Genomic DNA, 23,260 nt, shown 5'->3' with positions numbered 1-23,260 from the left:
AAACTTGGAATTTTTGCATGTATGAAGGACAGGGACTCCCAAAACAAATGTTTTAACTCTTGTCTTTTAAACTGCTTTAGCAGTAGTGATTTATCATGCCAAGATTTGGAGAAAGGTCAATTACTTCAAAGCAGGATTTATTTTTGGAACTTGGTAGGCTGAAGATTGAGAGGGAAGGGCAGCGAAAGTAATTTTCAGGTAAATAAAAAATTGACACTCTATATTTGGGGGTGGTACTTTTTAAAGAAACTAAAGAATTACTTTGCCCTTAAAAGGAAAGTTGTTTACTTCCCAGTGTCAGGGTTGTAGCTTTGGTGCACAAGTTATACCACATTTTGTTAATTTCGCTGTTTGTTAATAGCAGAGGGCTTGGGAGGGAAAGGGCGATTGTAACTAACTTAGGTAGCAGTACCTTTTGGTTTTATGTGAGATGTTGGGACAGATGGCTGAAAAGTGATACATAAACGCAGTTGGTATTCCTACCTGTGCGTGGAGGGACAGGTGGAGGCTCCAAATGTTCAATGCCTAAAGGATTGAGGTTCTCTGTACGTGTTCTCTAGCAGACAGCTTTTTTGAGAAGTTCAGCCCAGATTTTCAAATACGCTGTATTCAGTTTATGGTGTAAATTGCACTGTACATAATCCAGAAAAATGTAACTGAGCCTATTTATAACACGAGCTGGCTACATTTGGAATTAAGTTGTGTTCACCTGGATTTTTCACTGTCTTGCCCTCCATAACACCTTGAGTTTGCGTGTTTACCTGCAATGTGTTTTTTTCGCTGTAAGTGGCGTTCCTTGGGAACAGCGGACAAACCCAGAGTGTTTTAAAAACCCCGTAGTTCCCACGGTGCCATCGTTTCATTTGGATCCTCTGGGGGAATGCCAGCCGCGGGGGAAGCTTTTGCCCGCCGATAAAAAGTGATGGAACCCCCTGGGCACGGAGTAGACGCCGCTTCCAAACCATGACGGTGCAAAAGCCAGCATAAGCAAGAAGGATGCTCCGAACTGCACCAGCAACTCCCCTGTGGCCATTTTTAAACTACTGATGGTGCGTTTTTCGAGCGACTGAAAGAAACGGGGTAGGAAGCAGCTCCAGAAGTAAATACTTATGACTGCTGGAGCGGCTGGGAGCCCCCAGGCCCCGGGACAGGGAGGCGGCCTTCCCACAGCCGCTAGCCCGGCTCCTCCCGGCGGGGCGGAGCGGAGCCCGGCCCGCTCCCACCTGGAGCCGGGAAGAGGAAGTGGGAGCTCGGGAGAAGCGGAAATTGCAGCAGCAGTCGCCGCCAGCCCGGGAAGCAGCGGCGGGGAGGCAGCGCCGAGGAGGAGGAGGACGCGGCAGAGGCAGAGTAAGCGCGGCGGGGCTGGAGGGGAGCCGGGCCCGGAGAGCGCAAGGCAAAGCCGGGGGGCGTCGCGAGTCGGTGTCATTTTTTTTTTTTTTTTTTCCCCTCCCATGTTTTGCTTTATTTTATTGAACTCCCAAGCCGGTAACTTGAGGGGAAGCGACTGCGGGGGTGCTCCGCAGAGCGGTGGTGCCGTGCGGGCCCGGCCGGCCTGGGCAGGCGCTGCCCGGAGCTGTCCCTAGGCCCCGGGCAGCGGGGAGGAGCCGCTGAAGGCGCCGGGTAGCAGGATGTGTGCGCTCCCATTAGTCATAGGAGGAGCGCCGACACAGACATCCCAGGCATATATTTAGCCTGGGTTTGTGTTCGAACCGTAGCGTTTGCTCCTTCCGTCAGGAATCGCGTGAGGCGGTGAGTCACGGACGGATCGTGTTCCTCCCGGTTCTGCCTTGGAATCGGTGCTGGAAGAGCAGGCTTATTTATCCCTGCTAGCTGTGCGCTGGGGAGCCCTGCTCGCTGGGGCTGCTTTTTGCTCCTTGTGGAATCTGAGCTGCGGGAAGATGTTGGCGCTTTGTGCGCGGGGTTTGCACGGAATCGTGGCGGATTGTGGATTTTGCACGGGGGTGCGTGTGAAATCCTTCCTCCCTGCGCTGTTTGTGAGAGCTTGAGGGGAAAGCCGTGAAACCCAGACTGAAGGATGCAGCTTTCGTTCTTTGAAATGTCCAAGCGCAGCTGAATGAACGAAACATCAGAACGTCAGTCAAGTGGGCATAGGAAGCAAGTACTCGGGGGGGGGGGAAAAAAAGTTGCGTTAGGCACAAATTATGTAGAAATTTACCAGACACGGAACTCCTTTGGTCAGCTCTCATCGCTTGAATTCCATTCCTAAACATCGTGCTGGAGCATGGAAGGATGGATACAAAACATCTCTCTTAGGAGAAGTTAGAAAGAACTGTGTTGAATTTCATTATTGAGCTGGTCAGGTTCTGCTTTCCAAGGCCTTTGGGTTGTTTTTTTTTTTTTTTGGTGAGAGATTGGATTTTAGTAGGAAAGAGTTGAACAGTCAGACACCATCGTGTGAGAGAAGGCTTTAGACAGAGTATTTTCAGGATGATGTTAAACCACCCATGTTCTCAAGGTTCAGGTATAAACTCGTCTCAAGAGGTTTTTGGGGTATGAAGTACTGTTATAAAGGTTAGTTCCTTAATCACCAGAAGAATTTGGAGATGGGAGACCTGAGAAAACCTGCTAATACTGTTGGGATGTCATCTGCTCTGCTTTTACAGCCTCCTTCCAGGCTACTCCAGCGTTTGCTACCCCGGGGTTTGACTATCAGTTTTTCAGCTGTTCTCGCTCACATTACCAGTCCTGAAATTTCTGAAATGCTCCGTAAAAGTGGCTCATCAGCTCGTTCTGCCGGGCTGCACAACAAGCCTGACAAAATGAGCCGTGGACTTTACCCAGGGAGTATTCGCTATGCGTTTAAGAGGGAGTGAGTTTTCATCCCGCCCACTGAATTATGCCTGTGTGAATTAAATAGCTTGTGATAGTTATCTTTGTAATCTGTTCTGATTTAGAAGGATAAAGGTAAGTGGACAGAATGATGGTATGTTAAAAAACATGAACTCTAGTTGAATAGCTAAGAAAAATGAAATCCTTTCTCTGAAGTGTATTCTGAAGAAGCTGGGAGAACAGGCAGCTTGTGGTTTGATGTTTTAGTTTTGCTTTCTAGAATGTATTTACGTAGGATAAAGGCTGTAAAACCCAGCCACTAGCACCAGGAAGACCAGGAATTCTGCTGACTAGTTGCATTCAGAAGTGTTCAATTATAAGCATCCAACCTGATACTCCAGGGGAGGAATAAAGTTTCCAGAAAGTGAGAGGCCCCAAATCATTAACCTCTTGAAAGGGCTGGGTGTTGTTTCTAGAAGTCACTACTTTTTCGTGAGTCCTGCTTCCTGCAGTCACCCCCTGTTTGTCCCAGGGGAAAGCCAGAGGAGGTGCTGAGTTTGTGAGCACCGTGTCTCACCGGGGATCGCCCCAGGAGCACAGACACTCCTGTTCTCTTGTTGGAGCAGTGTCTGGGTTGTGTGCAAATTCTGAGAGTTGTTGGGATGCTGAAACTCCCTGCACGGCAGAGGAGGTTGTGTTGCAGGTGAAGGACAATGCTGTGCTCACCGTTTTTAGCGTCTGGGGGGAAAAATCAAAATCACCAATTTCTACACCTTAACTGTGTGCACAGGATCCAGAATTAGCAGCAGTCTTTGGAAGTGAGTGTTGGCTTGGAAAAAACCTGTGTGAGCAGAAATCTTGGACTGTTGTGGCTCCACAAAAAGGCAGGCATTAATTTGAGCAAAGAAAGGTGACTTTGTTCTCTTTGGGACAGCAATTGCTCCTGATCTTTTTCCAGTGCAAGTGGGAGAGTCCAATAGGTTTGTAAGCCAGCTTGGGGAGACAGCCTGCCTGAGCACCAATGGTCCAACCCATTTTCACTGCAAGCACAGCTTTGGGGATGTTAGATGACACGCTTTATTGGGAATGTTGGATGGCATCTCCTCTGCCAGCTCCTGGCACGTGCGTGGAGCGTGACCCTGCTTCTCCTGCTGCTGTTGCAGATGTGGAAGGCTACTGCAGGCCACACCGTGTCTGTCAGCCAGGACGACGGAGCTGATGACTGGGAGACAGATCCAGACTTTGTGGTGAGCCTTTTGGAGCTTACTGATCCACCAGGAACGTGTTCTGGGACGGTTCCAGAGGAACTCTGCGGGGTGGGGGACGTCTCTTGTCCAGATAAACTGTCAGGAGCGTGTCCTTGGATTGAAGGGGAAGTGAATGTTCTTTTCTAACGCTTGTGGTTCTCAGGGAGTGCTGGAAGCTTTTGCTGTGAGCTCTGAACTGCGTGTTGCTAGTGATTTCCTTGGGTTTGTGACTCTGTTTTTATGTGTGTCCTTCACAGAATGATGTGAGCGAGAAGGAGCAGCGCTGGGGAGCTAAAACTGTGAATGGGTCCGGCCACCAGGAGCACATCAAGTAAAGCAGCTCTCTTCTGAAATGTATTGATAGGCACAGTCCCAGGAAACTTTTAATCAGCTCATGATCCCAGTTACTTGTGTCTTCATAATTATTGAAACAAAAGTCCCTGGAGAAGAGTGATTATTTGCCAGATTGGTGGTCTTTCAAAGCCATCAGAGCTGAGATTAAGAGCAGAAATATGGTGTAGGGATCCTTAAATCTTTCTTTGTCACTGGAAATGTGATTTTTCCTGCCTCTGTATCTGAAAAGGGGTTTTTTTGGTGCAAGAGCCGGTAGTGCCGGGGGAGAAGCTGAGGGATCTGAGCAGCTCCAGTGTGGTGTTTCAAGTAAACGTTTGGTCCCTTAATTCTTACACTTTGTTTAGAACACTGCTACCACCAAACTCATAAAACCCCTGGCAAAGTAACAGGGATAAGTGAAACAGAAATGGTGCATCTTCCTGAATCCCATGTTTCTTACAAAAAGTGTCTAGGGTGGAACTTCAGAGCAGTTTTAGGAGATGTGTGATGTTGCTAACAGAGGGAGACTGAACTCTGGTTACTTCAGGGATCGGTGTTACTCTGCTCTCTCCTGAGGGCATTGGGGATTCCTGCTGGCTGAATTACACCTGAGGAAGCTTAAAACTCAGGTGTGAAGTGCTTAAAGTACAGATCACACCTTAGGTTATCCTTCTTTTCATGGCCTGCACTGCCCTCAGTTCAGTTCCTGTGAATTTTAAGGGAACACTTTGGGAAGAGGAGGTGCAGGTTTCCTTACAGCTTTATTTTGCAGAATGCTCTGTTAGAATTGCCCTGGTACCACAGGGACTGTGTGATGAGAGATGATCCCTGTTCTGAAAAGTTGCCATCTAAATGGGAAGTGTTGGGAAGAATTTAAATAGGGGAAAAAGTTTGTTTCAGGCACAAATCAGTTCTAGATAAAGGATTGTTAAAACAGCAATATTCCCTTCCACATTAGTCTTAAAACCAGCAGCTTCTTTTCCTAAACGACATTTTGCAGTGGGACAAATCCAGTGTCTCAGAATATGAGGGAATGTTTTGTGCACTGAAAAAACAGGAAGGGTTTGAAAAATCCAAGTGATCCGACTTCTAATTAAGATGATATTTTGTCAGCTTTATATCTTGCATCTTTATAAAGTTGCTGGCTGAAACTTCCTTAGTAAAAAGTCGCTGCTTCTTTGTGTTTTAAAGCATTCACCAGCTGAGGGAGAATGTATTCCAGGAGCACCAGAACCTCAAAGAGAGGGAGCTGCAAACAGGACCAAAAGCTTCCCATGGCTACGGAGGGAAGTTTGGCGTGGAGCAAGATCGCATGGATAAAGTGAGTGTGGGTTGGATGGGGCTTCCCTGGGATGGAGGGATCAGTGAAGGGATAATCCTGGCCAGTGCCTCTCTGTGTGTGAGCCGAGCTTCTCCCAGCTTTGCTCTGGGGTGTGCAGTGGCCCCACGTGGCTTTGATTGATGCCAGGTCTGGAGATGATTCCCCTGGAGTGAGGATTCAAGTTTTTCAGTTTATGTTTCTAAGTGAGCAAAGGGCTTGGTGCATTAATAAATGCAGTGTGATCTCTTTATTTGGATGCTGGGCCAGCTCTTCTGTGCATATAGATAGAGACTGCCAAAAAATGAAAACTGGGTGTGCTGCTGCATTAAAATCAGAGTGCAGCTCTTGTGAACAAATAATGCAAGTATTTAAAATATTATACTTCTGTCAGATGGTGGCTTTTTATGTGAGGAGTTTGATGGCTGCTTATGTTGCACTGTTAAAAAAATGATAAGTAATTCTTTGTATAATTCTTTTAGTCATGTGATTGTGATACATAGGCATATCAACTTCTGGCTGCTTTCTTCAAAACATTTTTCTAAATAAGGTTTTCTTACTTTATTTGTTTGCTGTGTTCTCGGTAACTTGACAGCCTTAAAGTTTTGCTGGATTCTCGCATCCCAGAGCTGATTGCTGTCCAGTTCTCAGTGGGCCTTTGAAGAAGGCTAGCCTTTGAATTAGAGAAAAGGGATTGCTGAGCAGATTCAACCACCGTGTTCTGCTGCTGCTCTCTAGTGTCAGCAGCTTATCCCTCACCTGTGTCGATGAGAAAAAAAAAAGGAAAAAAACTCAACAGTGTTTCCCATAGGCCAGAATTAATCATGGGGAAAAACAAGCTGGTCACGCCCATGTGAGTGATGCTGGTGGCAGGAGGTGCTCGTGATTTCAGTTTGTAATAAATCTTTCTCCCTTGTAACTGTAGTTCTGAAGCCTTGTGGCTGAGATGTCTCCTTTGCAGGTACCTGTGCAGGTGTGCTGCTCCTAAAGCTTGGCTTTGAAGCTTGGCCACTCAGGGTCGCCGCAGCGTTGTCGTGGTGCAGGGGTTTTGCTGCGTCTAGGGCAAAACCTTGGTGCTGAGTTAAAATGAACATCTCCATCACTCTGTGTGCCATCCCTCCTGAGCTGTAGGATGTACATAAAAGCAGTGAGGGTGTTTGTCTCTGAAATACAGGTTGCCAAGGAAAGGTATTTCTTCTTAGTCCTTGCTGAAGGGGGTTTTGTTGTAATGCCTGGTAATTGGCGAAGTGCAGGAAGTCCTGGTACCGCCAGGAAAACACCACGCTTACACTTCAGCTGGTGTAACAAAAGGGAGATCAGGTAAAACCACATAAAACCTAAAATTTTCAGAGCTCCATGTTTTCCATAAATGTAATGGGAGGAATAAAGGGAGGTGGGAGCCTTTTCTGTCACGTTTCACGGGTACTGTACTGCAGAACACCTGCAAAATGAACAGGAGTGTGACTGTTCCAGTCAGGAAAGGAAGGGAGCTTTTGTAATGCTTTTGGGTTATTAAAGTAGTGTTCTGTTATTGCCACCTTTGATCTCCTTGATCCTTCACCTGGCAATGACTTCAGCCAGTGATGCTTTGCTTCCCTGCCTGCTGGGAATGTTTCCTCCAGCCCCTGTGGGGAAGAAAAAGAGCAAACGCTGTGATATCCGAGGGGCTTAGGTGAGCAGACACCTTGTGTCCTCAAATTAATTCACCTCGGTCCAGCTGCCTGGCACAGGATTATCCAGTTCCTGGTGAGTTGCAGGTTGCTCTGGCCAGATCCCAGTGTTGGCAGTGGGCGAGGAGAAAGCGTTTTTGCTTGAAGTGTGAGGCTCCAGCATCAATTCCAGGAGCTGGAAGGGCTCCCTGGCACTAGGTCAGTGTAACACTAGCAAGGGCTGTGTGGAGGCTCTTCCAGGTGTGTAATTACATATCCCTGTGTCCCGCCACTTGCTGTGGGATGGATGGGGCTCAGCCTCTGTTCAGCTCAGCTTGCAGGGCTGGGATACCTTTGGCACAGGTGTGGCATGTGCATCTCCTCATGTTCAGTAGGATTTTGCATGTGAGGAAGATGCCTAATGGTGATTTGTGCAGGAGACTCGGGTGCCTCCCCAAAGCAACGGCAGCTGGCTTTGGTTGTGTTTGTACTGCTGTACAGCAATGTTGTTGTATTTGTTGCGGTCCCCTGTCAGCCAGAACCGATCCCCAAGTAAACACCAGGCTGTGTGTTTCACCTGGAGCTCACTTCAGGTTCTGCATGAGCACCATCAAGGCTCCCTCTGTGCCTATCTCGTTTTCATTCCTGCGCTTTGGGAGTGCAAATGCAGGGTGTAACACAGTCCGCATCAAACACAGTCACTTCCCTTGCCTAGGCTGGACTGGTAGCATGGCAGCATCCTTGTGGAGACTTCCCAGCGAGCAGGAATTTCCAGGGAAGTTGGTTTCAGCGGGAGGAGTGGCAGCGATGCATGTTGGTACCAAAACCTCACCCTCGGGCTGTTTGGTGCAGTGTTTTGTCTGACACGCAGCACTGTGCAGAGCTGCTGTCTCTGAACTTCACCAATCTCTTCCAGTCAGCTGTTGGACATGAATATCAATGCAAGCTTTCCAAGCATTGCTCCCAAGTGGATTTGGTGAAGGGGTTTGGTGGCAAGTTTGGAGTACAGACCGACAGAGTTGACCAGGTGAGTGGTTTCATCTCCTCCTGCAGCCACCCACGGCGGTTTATTTCTTCCTTTTGTACGTAAAACTGTGAAATTCCAGTGCCTTGGGGTGCTGGTGTGGGCTGCTCTTTTTGAAGTTTAGCAGAAGGTAGCGCTGACTGTTAGGGAGATAAATTACTGTTTAAAGCGGAGTGGAAAAAAGACCTCGTGGGAAGTTGAGATGAGTTGAAAAGAAAGCTGAAAAGAGATGTTAAAATACTGCTTTTTTCTGTTCTTTGACAAGGTCAGTGTGAATGCTGTGGAATGTTTGGGGTTGGTTTGTCCTGTATCACAACATGGGCAGAGTAATTGCTGTCCTGTTCCAAAACTGCCTAACAGTCCCTGCATGGAAATGCTGGATTTCTGTCATCCTGAATTTCCAGACCTGGCAAGGCCGGGCCGGAGCGTGCTGCTGGCACAATTTGCCTTGGCAAGGGAGGACAAAACCCTGGCCGTGAGCACAGGCACTGAATGGCCATGTAAATGAACGTGGCCCATGAGTTAAAGAGGTATTTATGGCCCCAGCCCAGAAGGTCAGAGCAGCATGGAAAGACACAGGGACTGGCCGTGCTCTACGACCAATGGAGTGTGTGCAGTTTCTCTCCTAATGCCTAACTCTGTCACACTTGTCGTTTTATTTCTCTTCCAGTCAGCTGTTGGGTTTGAATATCAGGGCAAAACTGAGAAGCATCCCTCCCAAAAAGGTAAAGTGAGGAGGTGGTCACCTCGGTGGGCACATTCTCTGTAAAAAGTAGGGAAGATTCTTTGACTGTGTGGGAAGTACCTGCTTTAGTGGGACCGCTGCATGACATTCTCAGTGAATCAAATGGTGGGTTTGGTGGAACAGAGGAGGAAAAAAAAAAGGAATTTCCTAGCAGCATCATGAGATGATGAGGTTTTAAGGCAAGGAAATACTGGCTTGTCAGGAGTCTTACTCTTCTTTCTGAAGTGAGGTTCAAGGAGATGTCAGGAGAACTGGGAGTTGCTCTTTGCTGAATTGCACCCTGTTGGAAATAGGGGAAAAAAATTAAAGGGGACCATCATAAGCTACAGGACTGTTGCTTATCTTGTGTTTAAAATGAAACTGAATTTTATGTGCTAAAGCATTGGTAATACTTCACTTCTGAAATAACTTCTTTTTCCCCTCAATTGCTAGGCTATGCTGTGTCCATGACGAGTTGCCCTCATGCTGTTTTTATTGTGCTTTACTCTCAATGCAGACTACTCAAGTGGTTTTGGTGGAAAATACGGAGTGCAGGCTGACAGAGTGGACAAGAGTGCAGTGGGGTTTGATTACCAGGGGAAAACTGAGAAACACGACTCCCAGAAGGGTGAATAGATACACGTGTGTTAGCAGGCTCCTTCCCTGGTGCTGTAGGCACTGCCCCTAGGCCATGTTGTAAAATACTCATGTTTTACACCTCTTGCTCTCCTGACCCGCTGAAAGGTAACGCCGGGTAAAATTTAAAATTTATGTTGCTGACAACCTCGACTTCTGAGGAAAAAAACAACAAAAAACCTAAAAAAAAAAAAAAACTGCCTGGTTTTAAGGGATGATCCAGGGCACATAGGTTTGTCTTGAGGGTTTTTACAGCTCCTTTTGAAAATCTGTAAATCAAAAGGTTCAGGGTGTGAGCAGCTTCGCCAGCACAGAGGAGCGCTTCTAAAATAATCAGCTGTTTGTGGATTAAAACACTTAGCAGTGTGTGGATTAAAACACTTAGCAGTGGTTGGAGTTAATAATATTGTGTTGCTGCTCAAGTTTCCAGGCATATCCGATAAAAATTAGACCATTTTATTGAAGAACAGTGGCATTTTTGCCATCTGTTTTCCACCTGCCCCAAAGAAATGTTTGCACTCTAGAAACGCTGACAAGGGGCAGGAGGTGTTTAAAAGCATCCAGGCTGTTGCTGATGTGGGTTTTCTCCATAAGTGTCTTCAGAATTTTACCGAGGAATCAGGCAGCTGAACTGCTGGTATTGCCCAGCAAAATGCTGTTTCATTTTCTATCCTGGAGAAGGTGTTCTGAAGGATTTCTGACCTCAGTGTCTGAATCCAAGCTTAGCCCAGGATGTCAGTGCTTCTTTTAAAACACGATGCAGTGCTAGCAGCCCTGATTATCACAGTGTCTCAGGGTGATGGTTTTGTTGCTGCACACTTAGAAACAAAACTCTTCCCTCTTATCTCTAGATTATTCCAAGGGCTTTGGTGGTAAATACGGTGTCGACAAGGACAAAGTGGATAAAAGCGCTGTTGGCTTTGAGTATCAAGGCAAAACGGAAAAACACGAATCACAGAAAGGTTTTTATTATCTTCCTGAAAAACTCTGACCCTTTTAAACCTGGGAAAAATACTTCAGGGTTTTTTTTTTTGGGTGTGAGTTTTTGGGTTGTTGGGTTTTGGTTTTTTTGGGGTTTTTTTTTGTGGTGAATGTGTGCAGATTTTGGATCCCCTTAAACGAGTGGATGTGTTATTAACAGGGCAGCTTACCCCAGAACGTATTCCTGTTGTTTTTTTTTTAATTAAATGCGGTTTTCAGCTACCAATTGCATGCAATAACGTTCTCTGAAAACTCCACAGATTATGTGAAGGGCTTTGGAGGCGTGTTTGGCGTGCAGACAGACAGACAAGACAAGTGTGCCCTTGGCTGGGACCACCAGGAGAAGGTGCAGCTGCACGAGTCCCAGAAAGGTACGGCAGCTCCCAGCCCCGTGCTGATCTTTCTGCCTGCCCCCATCTTCACCTCCTGTTGCCAGTGTGAGCCCTGCCCTGGTGTCTTTGGGCACAGGAGCTGAGGTGAGGCTCCTGTCCTGTGTCTGGGATTTGCTGTCACTGGTTGAACTGGTGGCTGCAGGCTCAGCTGACGCCCAGCCCCTCAAAGTCCAGGCTCGGGGCTAAATTCTCCCTTTATGAGCCTGAAAATGTGCTGGATTGTTTTCCTTTTTCGGCTGAGTTGTGCAAACCAGAGGACAGGAATTCTTTTTTGCTTTCCACAAATAGTTTTTCCCTTCTGGATTCTGTTGTGTGTATCCCTGTTTTCACGCAGGGAGAGTCTAGAACCAGATGCAGTCCTTCCTCCTGGCCTGTGGGGTTCCTATTCCTGTGAAATACTTGGTGCCCAGTAAAAACACAACTTCCTGTAAAATGCTCAGCCCTCTGCCTTGTCACTGCTCTTGACTTAAAAGAAATTAATATTTTTTTAAGTGTTCCTCGAAATACTGTTCTGTTGGGTTCTCCAGCAGGTTTGTTGTGAGAGGATTACCCGAAGCCCTTTCTTTCTGTGCCATCCCTCATTTTATAACACACGCACACACACATATGTATATATTTATATCTATAAATATGTAAATGGCTGCTCCCTAGGCAGCAGCAGGGAAGGATCAGCTCTTAGCTGAAACCTTTTCTCCCTCAAGCTGTGTGGGAGCAGGAATATTCCTCCTTCCTTTAAGGGTTATCTGGAGGGTGGTCTCTGTGGAGCCCATCTTCACACCTCTTTAAAAGTCTGCTCTCTGTACAAATGTGAACCACGCTGATGAAGGAGGCTCATTTGATTCTCTTGTATGTTTTGGTGTTTATTTGTCTCTTTTGGTGTTTATTTTTCTCTTTTGTTGCTTTGTTTTGGTGAACAAATTACCTGTGTGCCTGTGTTCGTACCTTTGATCAAATGCAAGCGCGTTGTGCAGTATGGATGAAAAATGATGAGAAATGCTTTTTTTCTGTGACTTCTGAATGGTGTTCTTATATCTGACAAATCATCTCAAGTTGAGACTTTTTTCAGTATACTTATACAGAAGTGTCTTGAGATACTCTTTTTTTTTTTTTACTTCCTTTTTTTTCTTTTTTTTCTTTTTTTTTTTTTTTTTCCCCACCATCCAAAATTGCTGATACTTGAAAATACTGCAAAAATTATTTTGATTGTCTCTGACTAAACTTCTTTATTCCCCTGCCTTGGTTTTAATGTATCCCATGTGGCTTTTTCAGACTATAAGAGTGGTTTCGGAGGGAAATTTGGTGTACAGACAGAAAGGCAGGACCCATCTGCTGTGGGGTTTGATTACAAGGAGAAACTAGCCAAGCACGAATCTCAACAAGGCACTGTTTTCACTTGTTACTCTCTTACCAGTGCAGCCACTTCTCGCACAGTCTGAAATAGTTTTCTGAGTAGATCAACTCCAGGAATGTGCAGACACTTTCTTGCGCTTTCTATTCTTCCGCGATCCAGCAGTTTTCCTCATTTTACCCTTAAAATACTGCCTAAAACAAGCCTGTGTTCAGGAGGCACCCAATTTTTAGTCAGCAGCTCTGCAGAGTCCTGAATTAGTCAATAGCTGTAGATGCAGTGTGATAATAACATTAGTGTGATGTTAATGAAGTCAGTTTTAGAGACTAAATGCCAAGTTTTACCCAGGTAAATGGATGAAAAAATATTCAGAAAACGACCATGCGTGTAACCGTTGACAAGCAATGGGCTGTGGCCATTTTAAAATGATTGTAGTCCTTGAAAAGAGGTAGGGAATGCTTGTGGTTCTTGGGTGAGCAGGCGCTGTTATAATGCTCTGTTTATTCATTGTGAAATAGTTGGGGTACAGCCCATGAGTTCCTGGTTTTTCGTTATCTTAAAGTGAGGAGGCTGGAGTGGGAAAATGTAAGTGTGGTGTGTTTATCCTGGCTGAAAATACATACAAAGCTGAGGACAATGAGGTTCTTCATTGATAGCTGATATTTTCCTGTGCTGTAGTGACACGTACCCAGACTTGCAGAGCCCGAGTGCAAGCACTGCAGTGGCTGGCAGGGAGAGAGCCGATGGTTTGGGGGCTGAGAGGAGAAGGGGTTGTATTCCAGGGATGGATAGGAGACATGGACAGCGTAAGGACACCTTCCTACAGCTCACTGCCACCACAAAGAGGTGTTTCTCCAGCCACACACTCTTGCTGCTGCTCTGGTGCTCCCCGGACAGTCCCGTGAGAGCAGAGAGCCCCTCCTGTGTGGGTTTGCTTGTTGTTTTATCAGTGTCACCGGTGAATTTGGGAGTGTGACGAGTGCTGAGGGCAGCACCAGCTGGGAGGAAGAGTGTGCAGCTCAGGGCTGGTGTGGGATAGCGCAGCCACCCCATTTCTGTGCTGGTGGCTTGCTTCAGGCAGCTAAAGCTGGCCCGTGCAGTTGCCCCTTTCCCTGTGTAGAGCAGGAGTTACCACCAGTGGCTTTAATATTCACCAGCTGAATATCGCAGCCAAACCCACTGGAATGAGAAATTTGTTACGCTTTCCTGCCATTCAGAAAGAGGGGAAAAAGAAAAAAAAACCCGACCAAAACACCTCTGGGGTCACCGAAGGCTCCTTTGAGCAAAGCCAAACGTCTCAGGGCCCCGTGACTCCTGCAAAGGGCTCAGAGTTGGTGCTGTCAAAGGCTGTGTTACAGAAGTGATGCATCAAGAGGGCTCCTCCCTTCCTCCTTGCCTGGTACCTGTTCATTCCTCAGCTCCGTGTTTCCTCAGGGAATGCATGTACCCTGCAGTCTGTCCCCTGCTGCTCTTCCTCGGGGCTCCTGGGCTTCCGTGTCCTCTCTGAGCTGCCTTTCCTCCTGGTGGTGGCTGTCACTGCGGCTCTGCATGCAGCTGAAATGGCTCTTTGCACCTCAGGTGGCTGCTCGCACTTGGCAGCAAGGCGGGAGGGGCTCCCAACTCCCTGCTCTGACCTTTTTTTGTCCTGCTTTTAGATTATTCCAAAGGCTTTGGAGGGAAGTACGGTGTCCAGAAAGATCGGATGGACAAGGTGAGCTGTGGAGCCGTGACTTCTGACCCTGCAGGACAGCCTGGTTTGATCTGCACTGCTCAGCTCTCTAATTCTGGACACTTCTCCAGTCTAAGGGCTGAGTTTTGTGCTTTTCTAAACCTTTAAAAAGCAAATTTATACGCACAGAGCTGATCCCAGCTTATGTGGATTAGAACAGCAGCAGCTACACAATGTTTGTTTATTGCCTTGTTTTTAGCTCTGATGAGTCACTGTAAACTTTTCTATTTTTAATTAATAGGATTTTGATGCCCCTGAAGATTAATTCCTTCTAGCTAGACTTGCAGAAATGATTCTTCTGCTTGCAAAGTTTTGTTCCTTCCTGATTTGGTCTTGATGTCCTGCTAAATGCCTTAGGGGCAGCGTCACAGTAAAATAACTCAGATTGAGTCTGTGGGAATGTCTTCATGAATTTTTGGGAGTTTTTTTAAATGTATCTTTTTTGTCCTTACTGATAGAATGCTGCAACTTTCGAAGATATTGAGAAACCAACATCAACTTATCAGAAGACCAAGCCAGTAGAAGCTGGTAAGGCACTGGGCCCAAATCCTTTCTTTGAAGGGGATAAATGTCCAAAATCCTGGGATATTGATGTAGTAGTGCTGAGTAAGGGTCACCCAGGGAGAACTGCTGTATTTGCAACTCTTTAGCAACTCTCCCTCCCTCCTTTAGAGGTTGTTTTGCTTCGTTCCAGTTTGGTTTTTTTTCTCTTGAGGCTCATCAGAGTTAGGGAAGGAATAAACGGTGTAGGTCAGTGGTGGGGGCTGTACCACGAAGGAGAGGAGGGAGAAGCATTACAGAGGTTTTTTTGGGAGAGAAATAAGGTGCACAAGAGGTTTGAGCTGGGAAGAGGGAGGGAGAAAGGGGAATGGAAGGATTTCCCTGACTGAGCTATAAGCTCAGAGAGCAGAAAAACAGAACTTTGTAGCAAAAACTCATTCCAGGATACTTTTACATAGAACCTGAGATATGATTTGACTTTTGAGTTCTTTTCCATGTTACAGTTGCCAATAAAACAAGCAGCATCCGAGCTAACTTTGAAAACCTGGCCAAGGAGAAGGAGCAGGAAGATAGAAGGAAGGCAGAAGCTGAGAGAGCCCAAAGAATGGCCAGGGAGAAGCAGGAACAGGAGGAGGCTCGGAGGAAGCTGGAGGTCAGTAAGATTCAAATCCCACTGGAGCAGCCTGGTTTCAGGGCAGTGCTGGGGGTTAAAAGGGAATCTTTGAGGAAAGGTTCCTTCTTTCCAGCTGGCCTTTAAAGCTCCAAGTGTGTGTTGGTGCCTGTGCTTCAGCCGTGTTCGACTGCAGCCTGGCCTTTTCCTCCTGTACTTCTGCCTTTTGGCAGTCCCACATCCCCTTTGGGCACGGAGCAGCTCGTGAGGGGAGAGCTCTGTGGTCCCCAAAAGTTTAACCCCATGGTGAGAGCTGGTGCTGCTGTTCCTTTTGGGATCAGTGTTTTGGGACATGGAGGTGGTACAGCGCACGACCAGGAGATTAGGGGAAGAGAATCTTCCAAATGTTAATTGAATCTTAGTTAGGGAATTTAAAAAATTGACTTTGCATTGGTGTGGGTAAAAGCTTTGTAGATTTTGTGTTATTCATAAGCAAGATAATTCCGGGACGTGTTTAGTCAGAAACTGCATCTTATCTGCTTTATGGAATTTGCATATTTGTTTGTATTAGGGGAGACTAAAGCTTGGTGTAATTAATTTGTTCTAGGAATACGAGAGAGTGCCTGGTAGGCTCTCTTCCTCTAAAGCGATGGCTTTTATTGTGTATTTTTCCTTGTTTCCCCCTTTTCTCTCAGCTTATCACCCATTTTGCCTTATGGCATCACGGTGTGCAGTGTGAGCATATGTTCACTGCAGAAATGTGTCACGAGCTGAATGGGAGCTCATCCTCTCTGCATCATTCTAATGCTGCCTTGCCTCCACATGGACACTTAATACCTTCCCCCAAACACTCCGGGGGTTCTTTACTGTGCTGGAGAAAAGCTGGGAGAGGAAGAGGTCATGGAATGGTTTGGATTGGAAGGGACCTTAATTGCTCTGTCTTTTTTTTTTTTTTTTAATTACTTTTTTATCTCAGAAATGACATTATTTCTCTACCGGTATTTTTGCTGTAAGTGTGGGTTAAATCCAAGACATTTTGCTGGATTTTTCTTGTGCTTCATCAAAGATTCTGTTGCCTGGACACATTTGAAGTTGGTTTTTTTTTCCCCCAAAGCTGGTATTTAAATTTCCCCGTAACCAGATGATTAATGTTCTTACAGCCCAAACCTCTCTGTGGTTAATTGTGGGATTCTGCAGACACAGGCAGAGGGGGGATGAGTTTGAGGGGAGCTGAAATGGCTCTGCTGGCGCTGCCCCTTGTCCCCAAGCTGAGCAGGGGAAGGGCAGGGATGTGATCCACCCCATCCACAGGGATGGACTCTGGCTGGAGTGAACTTTATCTCTGTCACAAAAGGATAAAGCCTCGCTTTCAGAGGTTATGTGGGCACGCATGCTCCCGCAGCGGGAATGTACATACGGACTGCATTCCTTCCTGAGCCCTGGTTACTGGTGATCCTCACTCTGGTTTGCTTTTCACGAGTGTCACACAGGCAGAGAGTGCTCAGGGAGCTCTTCTTCGATGCCTGCCTTGAGTCAGTGCTGCCTCATGGTTTCACCGTGCTCTGCTGCCTTGCAACAGAAGGCAGGATGCTCTTTCACTTGGAGCATTCCACTGTGGAACAAAACCCAGCCCGAGGGTAGCCATGCAATTTAAATGTTTTATGGCCGTTACACTGTGTCTGTCCTGAACTATAAATCTGGATTGCAGACCCATTTCGTAGGACAGATTAGTCAAACTGTTGCCAGGTTTGCCATCATTAATGGATTAATGATACTGCTTAATTTGTCCCCAAACTTAGGTTTGACTTCTATTAATCACTTTGCTGGGGCCTTTTTGTCCTTTTTTTTTTGTCTGTAGCACAGGAGTTAAAAGTGGGGAAGGGTTTGCATCAGGAGAGACTTTTTCCAGAAAGCACAGCACCAAGCTTTGAATTGTCTTCAAAGCTGGCTCTCCTCTCAAGACACGCTTTGCTTTTCTTTGTTAGATGTATTTTTTTCTGTGCTGTGACAAGCAAAGGAAAGGAAGAATTTTTTGCAACTGGTTCCTACCACTACATCTCTGTACTGCCTTTTCTCCTGAGAATCCCCTGGGGTGTTACAGCTTGTTGGGCCTAAAATACTGGAGTGCACAGATTCCCATTGCACGCATCCTCTCCTCCTTTTCTCAGTGGAGAAGACTGTTTGGTCGTGGATTCACGGTTTTCTTTTCCCCTGTGGTGAAGAGAGGTGAACTGAAAGTTACCTGTTGACTTAGTTACCTTGTTTTGTGTCACGTGAGCAGCGCAGTATTTCCTGCACTTTGGTGTCCTGGCTCCCTTGGTGGGTGGCTTTCCAGTGATTGTGGAATTGCCCCGTCGTTCCCAGGTGGGATGGCACAACATGAAGCGCCCGAGTGCCAGAACACATCCACGTTCTCTGTGTCACAGAAGCAACACTGCTTTTATTTCTCCCACATCTCTTAACTCCTGTAAACACGGGAGTCCTGACTGTCACTGTTACAGGACCCACTTTGGTCTGAGCTGTTCATCCCTTTGCCTTGGCAGGATGTTTTGCAGGTGCGTGGGGCTTTGGGTTCTTTAAACTCAGGCTGAGCTGGGGCGTGAGGCCCAGCCAGCTGATGAGCAGAGCGAACACACTGAGCACCAAAACCCTGCAGATAGGCCAGGCAACTCTGGGGCTCTGTTTCTAAACACACAGCATGGGCATGTGCCGTGAGGGGTTTGTTTCTTCCCTTTTTCCTCTTCGGCCGTGCTGCGTTTCTGGTGCCAGCCCAGTTCTCCTGTGACCACAGCAGCTCCTTGAAGGATTCGCTGCCTGTCCTCGGTTCTGGAGGCTCGTCTCTTGGTCACCTCACCAGTGACTGAAGTGCACTGAAGCTTTCCTTTCTCCTGGATTTAGGAGCAAGCTAAAGCCAAGAAGCAGAGCCCACCACCCTCTCCTGTGGCGCCGGTGGCGGAGCAGAAGGCACCCTCCAGCCCGGTCTACCAGGTTGGTTGGGATCCCCTTTGGGGCGGGGGCTTGGATCCTGGGAGCCTCTTCACAAAGCCCTGTCTCCCTGCAGGATGCAGTTTCCTACGAGGCGGGATCAGCCTACAAGAGCTCCAGCCCGTCCTGCCCTGCCGCCCGGGAGCCAGAGGCCGGCTACAAAGCGGCACAGCCGGACTACCAGGAGGCAGTGAGCCAGAGGGAGGCAGAGTACGAGCCAGAGACCGTCTATGAGGTGGCAGGAGCAGCAGACCACTACCAAGCAGGTTTGTGTCCCACAGCAAGCCCTTTGGGATAAGGATTATTTCCTTATGCAAGAGTTTAATGAGCAGTTGTGCTGATAGCGCGCTGTCCTGCTTTGCTAAACTCTCAGTCCCACGAGACTTCCTACGTTCCCACCAACTGACTTTAATTAGGAAATTAATAAGCGGCTGCAGCAAGGTGTTGAAGTTAGTTAACTTCTGTGAGATGATGTTGGAGTAATTACAGTGCTCTCCAGGGTCTCGGTTCAAAAAGAAATTCAGGGATAACCATTCCCACCTCATGGAGTGCGGCTCAACATGAGAAGAAAGCACCGAGCTGGAGATTAAATGTGTGCTGTGCCAGCAAAAAAAAAAAAATCCAATCAACAGTTCTTGGAGTTGGAAATTGATGTGTTGGGTTCTGTGCCTGTGAGGGAGTGGAGTAGGGATCTATGAAACTGCAAGAGTAAGATTGTTTTGAATTCCTGTGTTTTTTCTCACCTCTTCTGGTTACTAAATGAGCTGTGAAGGATGAACCTGCTCCGGTATAAAAATCTGGGAATTTTAAACAGGCCCCTTTGTGCTCCCCACCCCCCAGCATGCACCACTTGTATTAATTATTCCCTTACACAGTGATATTGGGCTCAGCTGTTCCCGTCACATTTTACAGAAGCAGGACAGGGCTGATTGGTTTTATGGGGTCCTGTACTCAGTGTCTTCTTTCCACGCTTTGGTTGTGTGTGACTGAGGGGAAAAGTCCACGCAGAGGGAATGGCAGGACTGCTGAAACCCAGCATGGCCTGCTTCCTGTGTGTGTTAGCAGTGCAATTGAAGGAGAAGCCCCACAGAAAAGAACTGAGGGTGATAATGTTTTCATTGTTCTCCTCTCTGTAGAAGAAAATACGTACGATGAGTATGAAAACGAACTTGGGATCACAGCCATAGCCCTTTACGATTACCAAGCTGGTGAGCAAAGCTCTTGTTTTCACATTCAAAAGCTCTGTTCTGCATGAGATAAATCTGGCTTTTCCCTTTGCCTTTTTCTGTCCCTTGCGGTGGCAAGTGAAGACTCAGGGGTTCGGGGATTTAACGAGCGCGCGGTGAAAACTCCTGGGCGCGCGTTGCGAATTCCTGGGTGCCGCTCGCGGGAGGGGCGGGAGTTTCCCTGAAAGCTCTTTCCACACCCGGGTGCTGGGGCTGCTGTGGGCCCCGGGCCGTGCGGGTGCTGACCCCGTTGGGCTCTCCCCGCAGCGGGCGACGACGAGATCTCCTTCGACCCCGACGACATCATCACCAACATCGAGATGATCGACGACGGCTGGTGGAGAGGGGTCTGCAAGAGCCGCTACGGCCTCTTCCCCGCCAACTACGTGGAGCTCAGGCAGTAGGGCCTCCCACTGCTGCTCATGCCTTAATTCCCACTTCACACACTACAGACAGGCCACGAGGCTTTCCCGAGGATGGAGGGGGTACCATGCACATGGCTTTTATATTTAATACTTTGCTGATGCTTTTTAAAACATTTACGCCACAGAAGCCGCTAGCGTATTGTAACTGCTCCGGTCTTTGGCCGAGGCTCTTGGGAGTTCTCTTCATCTGGAAGCGTTTTCTTCTCTGCCAAATTAGCCAAGCCTTTTGGAGGACAGGTAGCTGTCTGCTGTAATATTGCATGTTTTACTCCTAAGTGAGCAGATTTAGTCAAGTGTTCGAGTCTAGTTAGTCTTCCACTAAGCATTTGCAGCTGAGAAAGTCATGGCTATGCAGGCTGTCTGCATTTCCACCAAGTGGGGAGGACTGGGGAGTTGGGATTTTTTTCCTTTTCTTTCCTTTTTTCCTTTCCTTTTTTTTTTTTTTTTCTTTTATTTTCCAGATAGTGCTTGGAAAAAAAAAAAAAAAAGAAAAAAAACAAAGAGAATGTTTGAAAGTTGTGGCTAATGGCAGTTAATCAAGTACTGTCCAATATTTATGGAATATTGATGTTAATGAAGGAAGCAGTCTGGTACTTTTTCCTTCTCTTTTAGGAGTTCCTTGGCTCTTGAATTAATTTTTTTCCCCCTCTTTTTAAATTATTTTTTCTTGGTTCTCCTCCTCCTGCTCGTGTTATCCCAGAGGAGGGCTGCAAACTCTCTAGCACTGATTGTCCCAAATTCCTTCACTGTTTCGTTTTTGCTTCACCCACCTCTTTTCCAGGAAAACCTGGAAAAGTTGCTGTGCAAGTGTTAAGTCACCCGAGGAGATTCCTGCTTTTTCAGAAGGAAGCTGGCATCCAGATCTGCAGGAATATTGGTGTAAAGGGGAGGAGAAGGCAGGAGGGGTGGGATTGCAGTAGTGTTCTGTGTGCAGTGCATCCCTGCTCACACAAGGGATGCTGTGCCTGCTGTGCAGTAGTGACATCTTATGGAACCATTTTCCAGTCAAGGAATGCTAATCATTGGATTTGAAACCCATGTAAATTATCTCCATTTCTTAAACCAGACAAGAGACTTTTTTTATTTTTTTGCCAGTACTGTTCTATTAAACAACACAATTAAACCTGTTCAGGTTTTGGGTTTTGTTCTGGGTTGTTTTTTTGTTTGTTTGTTTGGTTTTTTTTTGCCAAAAATGAAATTCCTGTCGCTCTAGGAAGCTGACCACTGCAGATTTAGGGTCCCTACCAAAGATAATAGCAAGTTGCATCCAATAGTGCACGTGTTCAGTGTCTGTACCATCTGTTTCCACCTTCTGGTCAAAAGGAAAATGGCAAATCTGGTGTAGCATCCGAGAAAGAAGGCAAAGACTTCTCATCAACTGTAAATTTGACCAATGGGGTATGGAAGGCCTGTACAAAATGGTGAAATGTAGAGAGTATCAAGGGAGGAGGCATCATGTTGAACCAGCTCTTGGATGGTTGGGACAATCCTTCATGAATGTCACGTGTGTCATGATTATTATTATTATTACTACTATTTTTTTCCTCCTTTCCATGGTCTCTTATCTGTGTTGTATTTGCATTACTAGGGTTGGGTTTTATATGCAGTTTATTTTATCCAATTTTGCATAGAACACCTCATAGGGATATGATTTTTGTAAATTAAATATTCAATAAACTTTTTGAACCATTTGCGTGGAATTTTCTTTTTTTCTTTAATTTCTTTTGGAAGAATCTCAGCAGCAGGCTCAGATTTGTCTTTTGTTTTATGTGCCTGTTACTTCTGCTAGAAACACCAGTGGGCTGCAGGGTTTGTGGCTGCTCCTGGATTTTGGGAATGCTGGTGGCAGCAGGGCACTGAGTGCTTCTGCAAACACAGCCGTGGGTTACATCAATTTTTTCCATCCCTTTAAAGTTGTTTTGCTCTTGTTCCTGGTGGGATGGGTCATTCCCCAGGCTTTGCTCCTCTTGGTCCTGCCTTGCTGTCCAGAGTTTACAGTTCCAACCCTGAACTTCTCTGGGAATCTGGTGGTGGAAAAAGAAGAAAATCCCAATCCCAAAACCCCTTTTTTTTATTATTTAATCCCACTGATAATTAAAGCTACTTGTTATTCATGGATTGCCTCACCTCATGGAGAGGGCTTCATGGGGTGGAGAAGTTTTCAGTCATGAGACACCCATGGCAGTCCAATCTGCTGCTGAATTTTAATTTAAATAGGTTTTCAATAGCAAGAAAACCTACTTAAATTTTTAATTTAAATAGGTTTTCTTGCTATTGAAAACCTGTTTAATGGGTTGGGGTTTTTTGGTTGGTTTTTGGGGTTGTTGTTGTTGTGGGCGTTTTTTTGTTGGTTTTGTTTTGTTTTGTTTTGTTTTACTTTTAACCGAGGAAGAGGAGCAGGAGTCGGGGGAAATCACCAAGTGAAGGGCAGGGAGCATCCCCAAGTGCTGACTTGGCTTTTCAAATGCAGATTTGAAGCCACCTGTGTTTTTCTGGCACAATCCACTTTCCCAGTGCAGCCCATGGATGTTGAATACTCCAAGTCAGCTCCTGATGGGGTGAAGTTCAAGAACTCTTCCCCTTGCTGCAGGCTTTTCCTTGTTAGAAAGGGATGTGGAGCCTCCAAAACTCAGGCTGCAGTAATGCCCATATCTATCAACAGGATTTGTACTAAATTTGGAGAAGCTGCTCCCAATTCCTCTCACGTTGAGCACGTTTCTACAGGAGCTGCTGCAAAGTCCCTTGGTGAAAGAGAGAGTGAGACATTAATCCATGGGCAAAGGAAGAGAGCAAGAATCGATCGATCTTGAGGCCAAGTGTAGAGCACTGCCCTGGATCCCTTCCAAAAAGGGAATTTGGATTGAACAAAGTGGCTTCTCTTGATAGATTTGTCCCAGGATCCGGGAAGCTGGGGCAGAAAAAGAGGCACTGCATCTTCCACTGCCTGGGAAGTGCCTCACACACAGCAAGGCAACCCTAAAAGGAGGAGTGTGGTGCTCTGGTACAGCTTCCCCCCCAAAAACAGAGTCTAATGGCCAGGTGGAGTCAGGCAAAACTGATTAAATGATTACTTTTAAGCAGCCAAAAATTTAAAATCAGCTGTGTCAGCTACTTCTAGCAGAATTCCCACTTTAAAAAAAAAAAAAGAAAATAATCCTCACAGAGTTGGGCTCACATGGATTCCCAGGCCAGTGTTTGCAGTTCCTCATGCCAGGTTTTGGCTTCTGGAAGTTTCAGGCAGCACAGCAAAAATGCGCTGTGACAGAGATACTGAAATGGAAAGCTAAACAAGAATTGCTAATTCTCTGGTCTGCAAACTCCACTGCATGAGGAGGAGTCCTA

At 46.6% G+C, this 23,260-nt stretch overlaps 1 protein-coding gene across 6 annotated transcripts; it reads left to right on the top strand.

Annotated features, from left to right (window-relative positions):
* The first annotated feature begins 1,215 nt into the window (after positions 1–1,215).
* CTTN (cortactin) lies at positions 1,216–21,609 on the top strand. 6 transcript variants are annotated; one of them, XM_040067084.2, is made up of 17 exons: positions 1,216–1,347; positions 3,954–4,037; positions 4,295–4,368; positions 5,562–5,691; positions 8,254–8,364; positions 9,032–9,086; positions 9,603–9,713; positions 10,573–10,683; positions 10,963–11,073; positions 12,364–12,474; positions 14,098–14,153; positions 14,630–14,699; positions 15,176–15,324; positions 18,181–18,270; positions 18,344–18,533; positions 19,404–19,475; positions 19,761–21,609. In XM_040067084.2, exons 2-17 carry the CDS (start codon positions 3,954–3,956, stop codon positions 19,895–19,897), a joined length of 1,662 nt encoding a protein of 553 aa, XP_039923018.1. In that variant the 5' UTR covers positions 1,216–1,347; the 3' UTR covers positions 19,898–21,609. The 6 variants fall into 6 exon arrangements, with proteins under 6 accessions (XP_039923018.1, XP_039923020.1, XP_039923022.1 ...); XM_040067085.2 differs by lacking the exon at positions 1,216–1,347 and adding an exon at positions 1,633–1,749; XM_040067086.2 differs by lacking the exon at positions 9,603–9,713.
* The last annotated feature ends 1,651 nt before the right edge of the window (positions 21,610–23,260 follow it).

Source organism: Hirundo rustica, chromosome 6 (assembly GCF_015227805.2).
Source record: "Hirundo rustica isolate bHirRus1 chromosome 6, bHirRus1.pri.v3, whole genome shotgun sequence".
NCBI classification, from domain to species: Eukaryota; Metazoa; Chordata; class Aves; order Passeriformes; family Hirundinidae; genus Hirundo; species Hirundo rustica.
This window is presented reverse-complemented; position numbering and strand designations above follow the sequence as displayed.

Coding starts and splice junctions, on each gene's coding strand:
- CTTN (XM_040067084.2), top strand. CDS start 3,954: ATGTGGAAGGCTACTGCAGGCCACACCGTGTCTGTCAGCCAGGACGAC. Junction 4,369..5,561: donor GGCCACCAGGAGCACATCAA/GTAAAGCAGCTC, acceptor TGTGTTTTAAAG/CATTCACCAGCTGAGGGAGA. Junction 14,154..14,629: donor AGAAAGATCGGATGGACAAG/GTGAGCTGTGGA, acceptor CCTTACTGATAG/AATGCTGCAACTTTCGAAGA.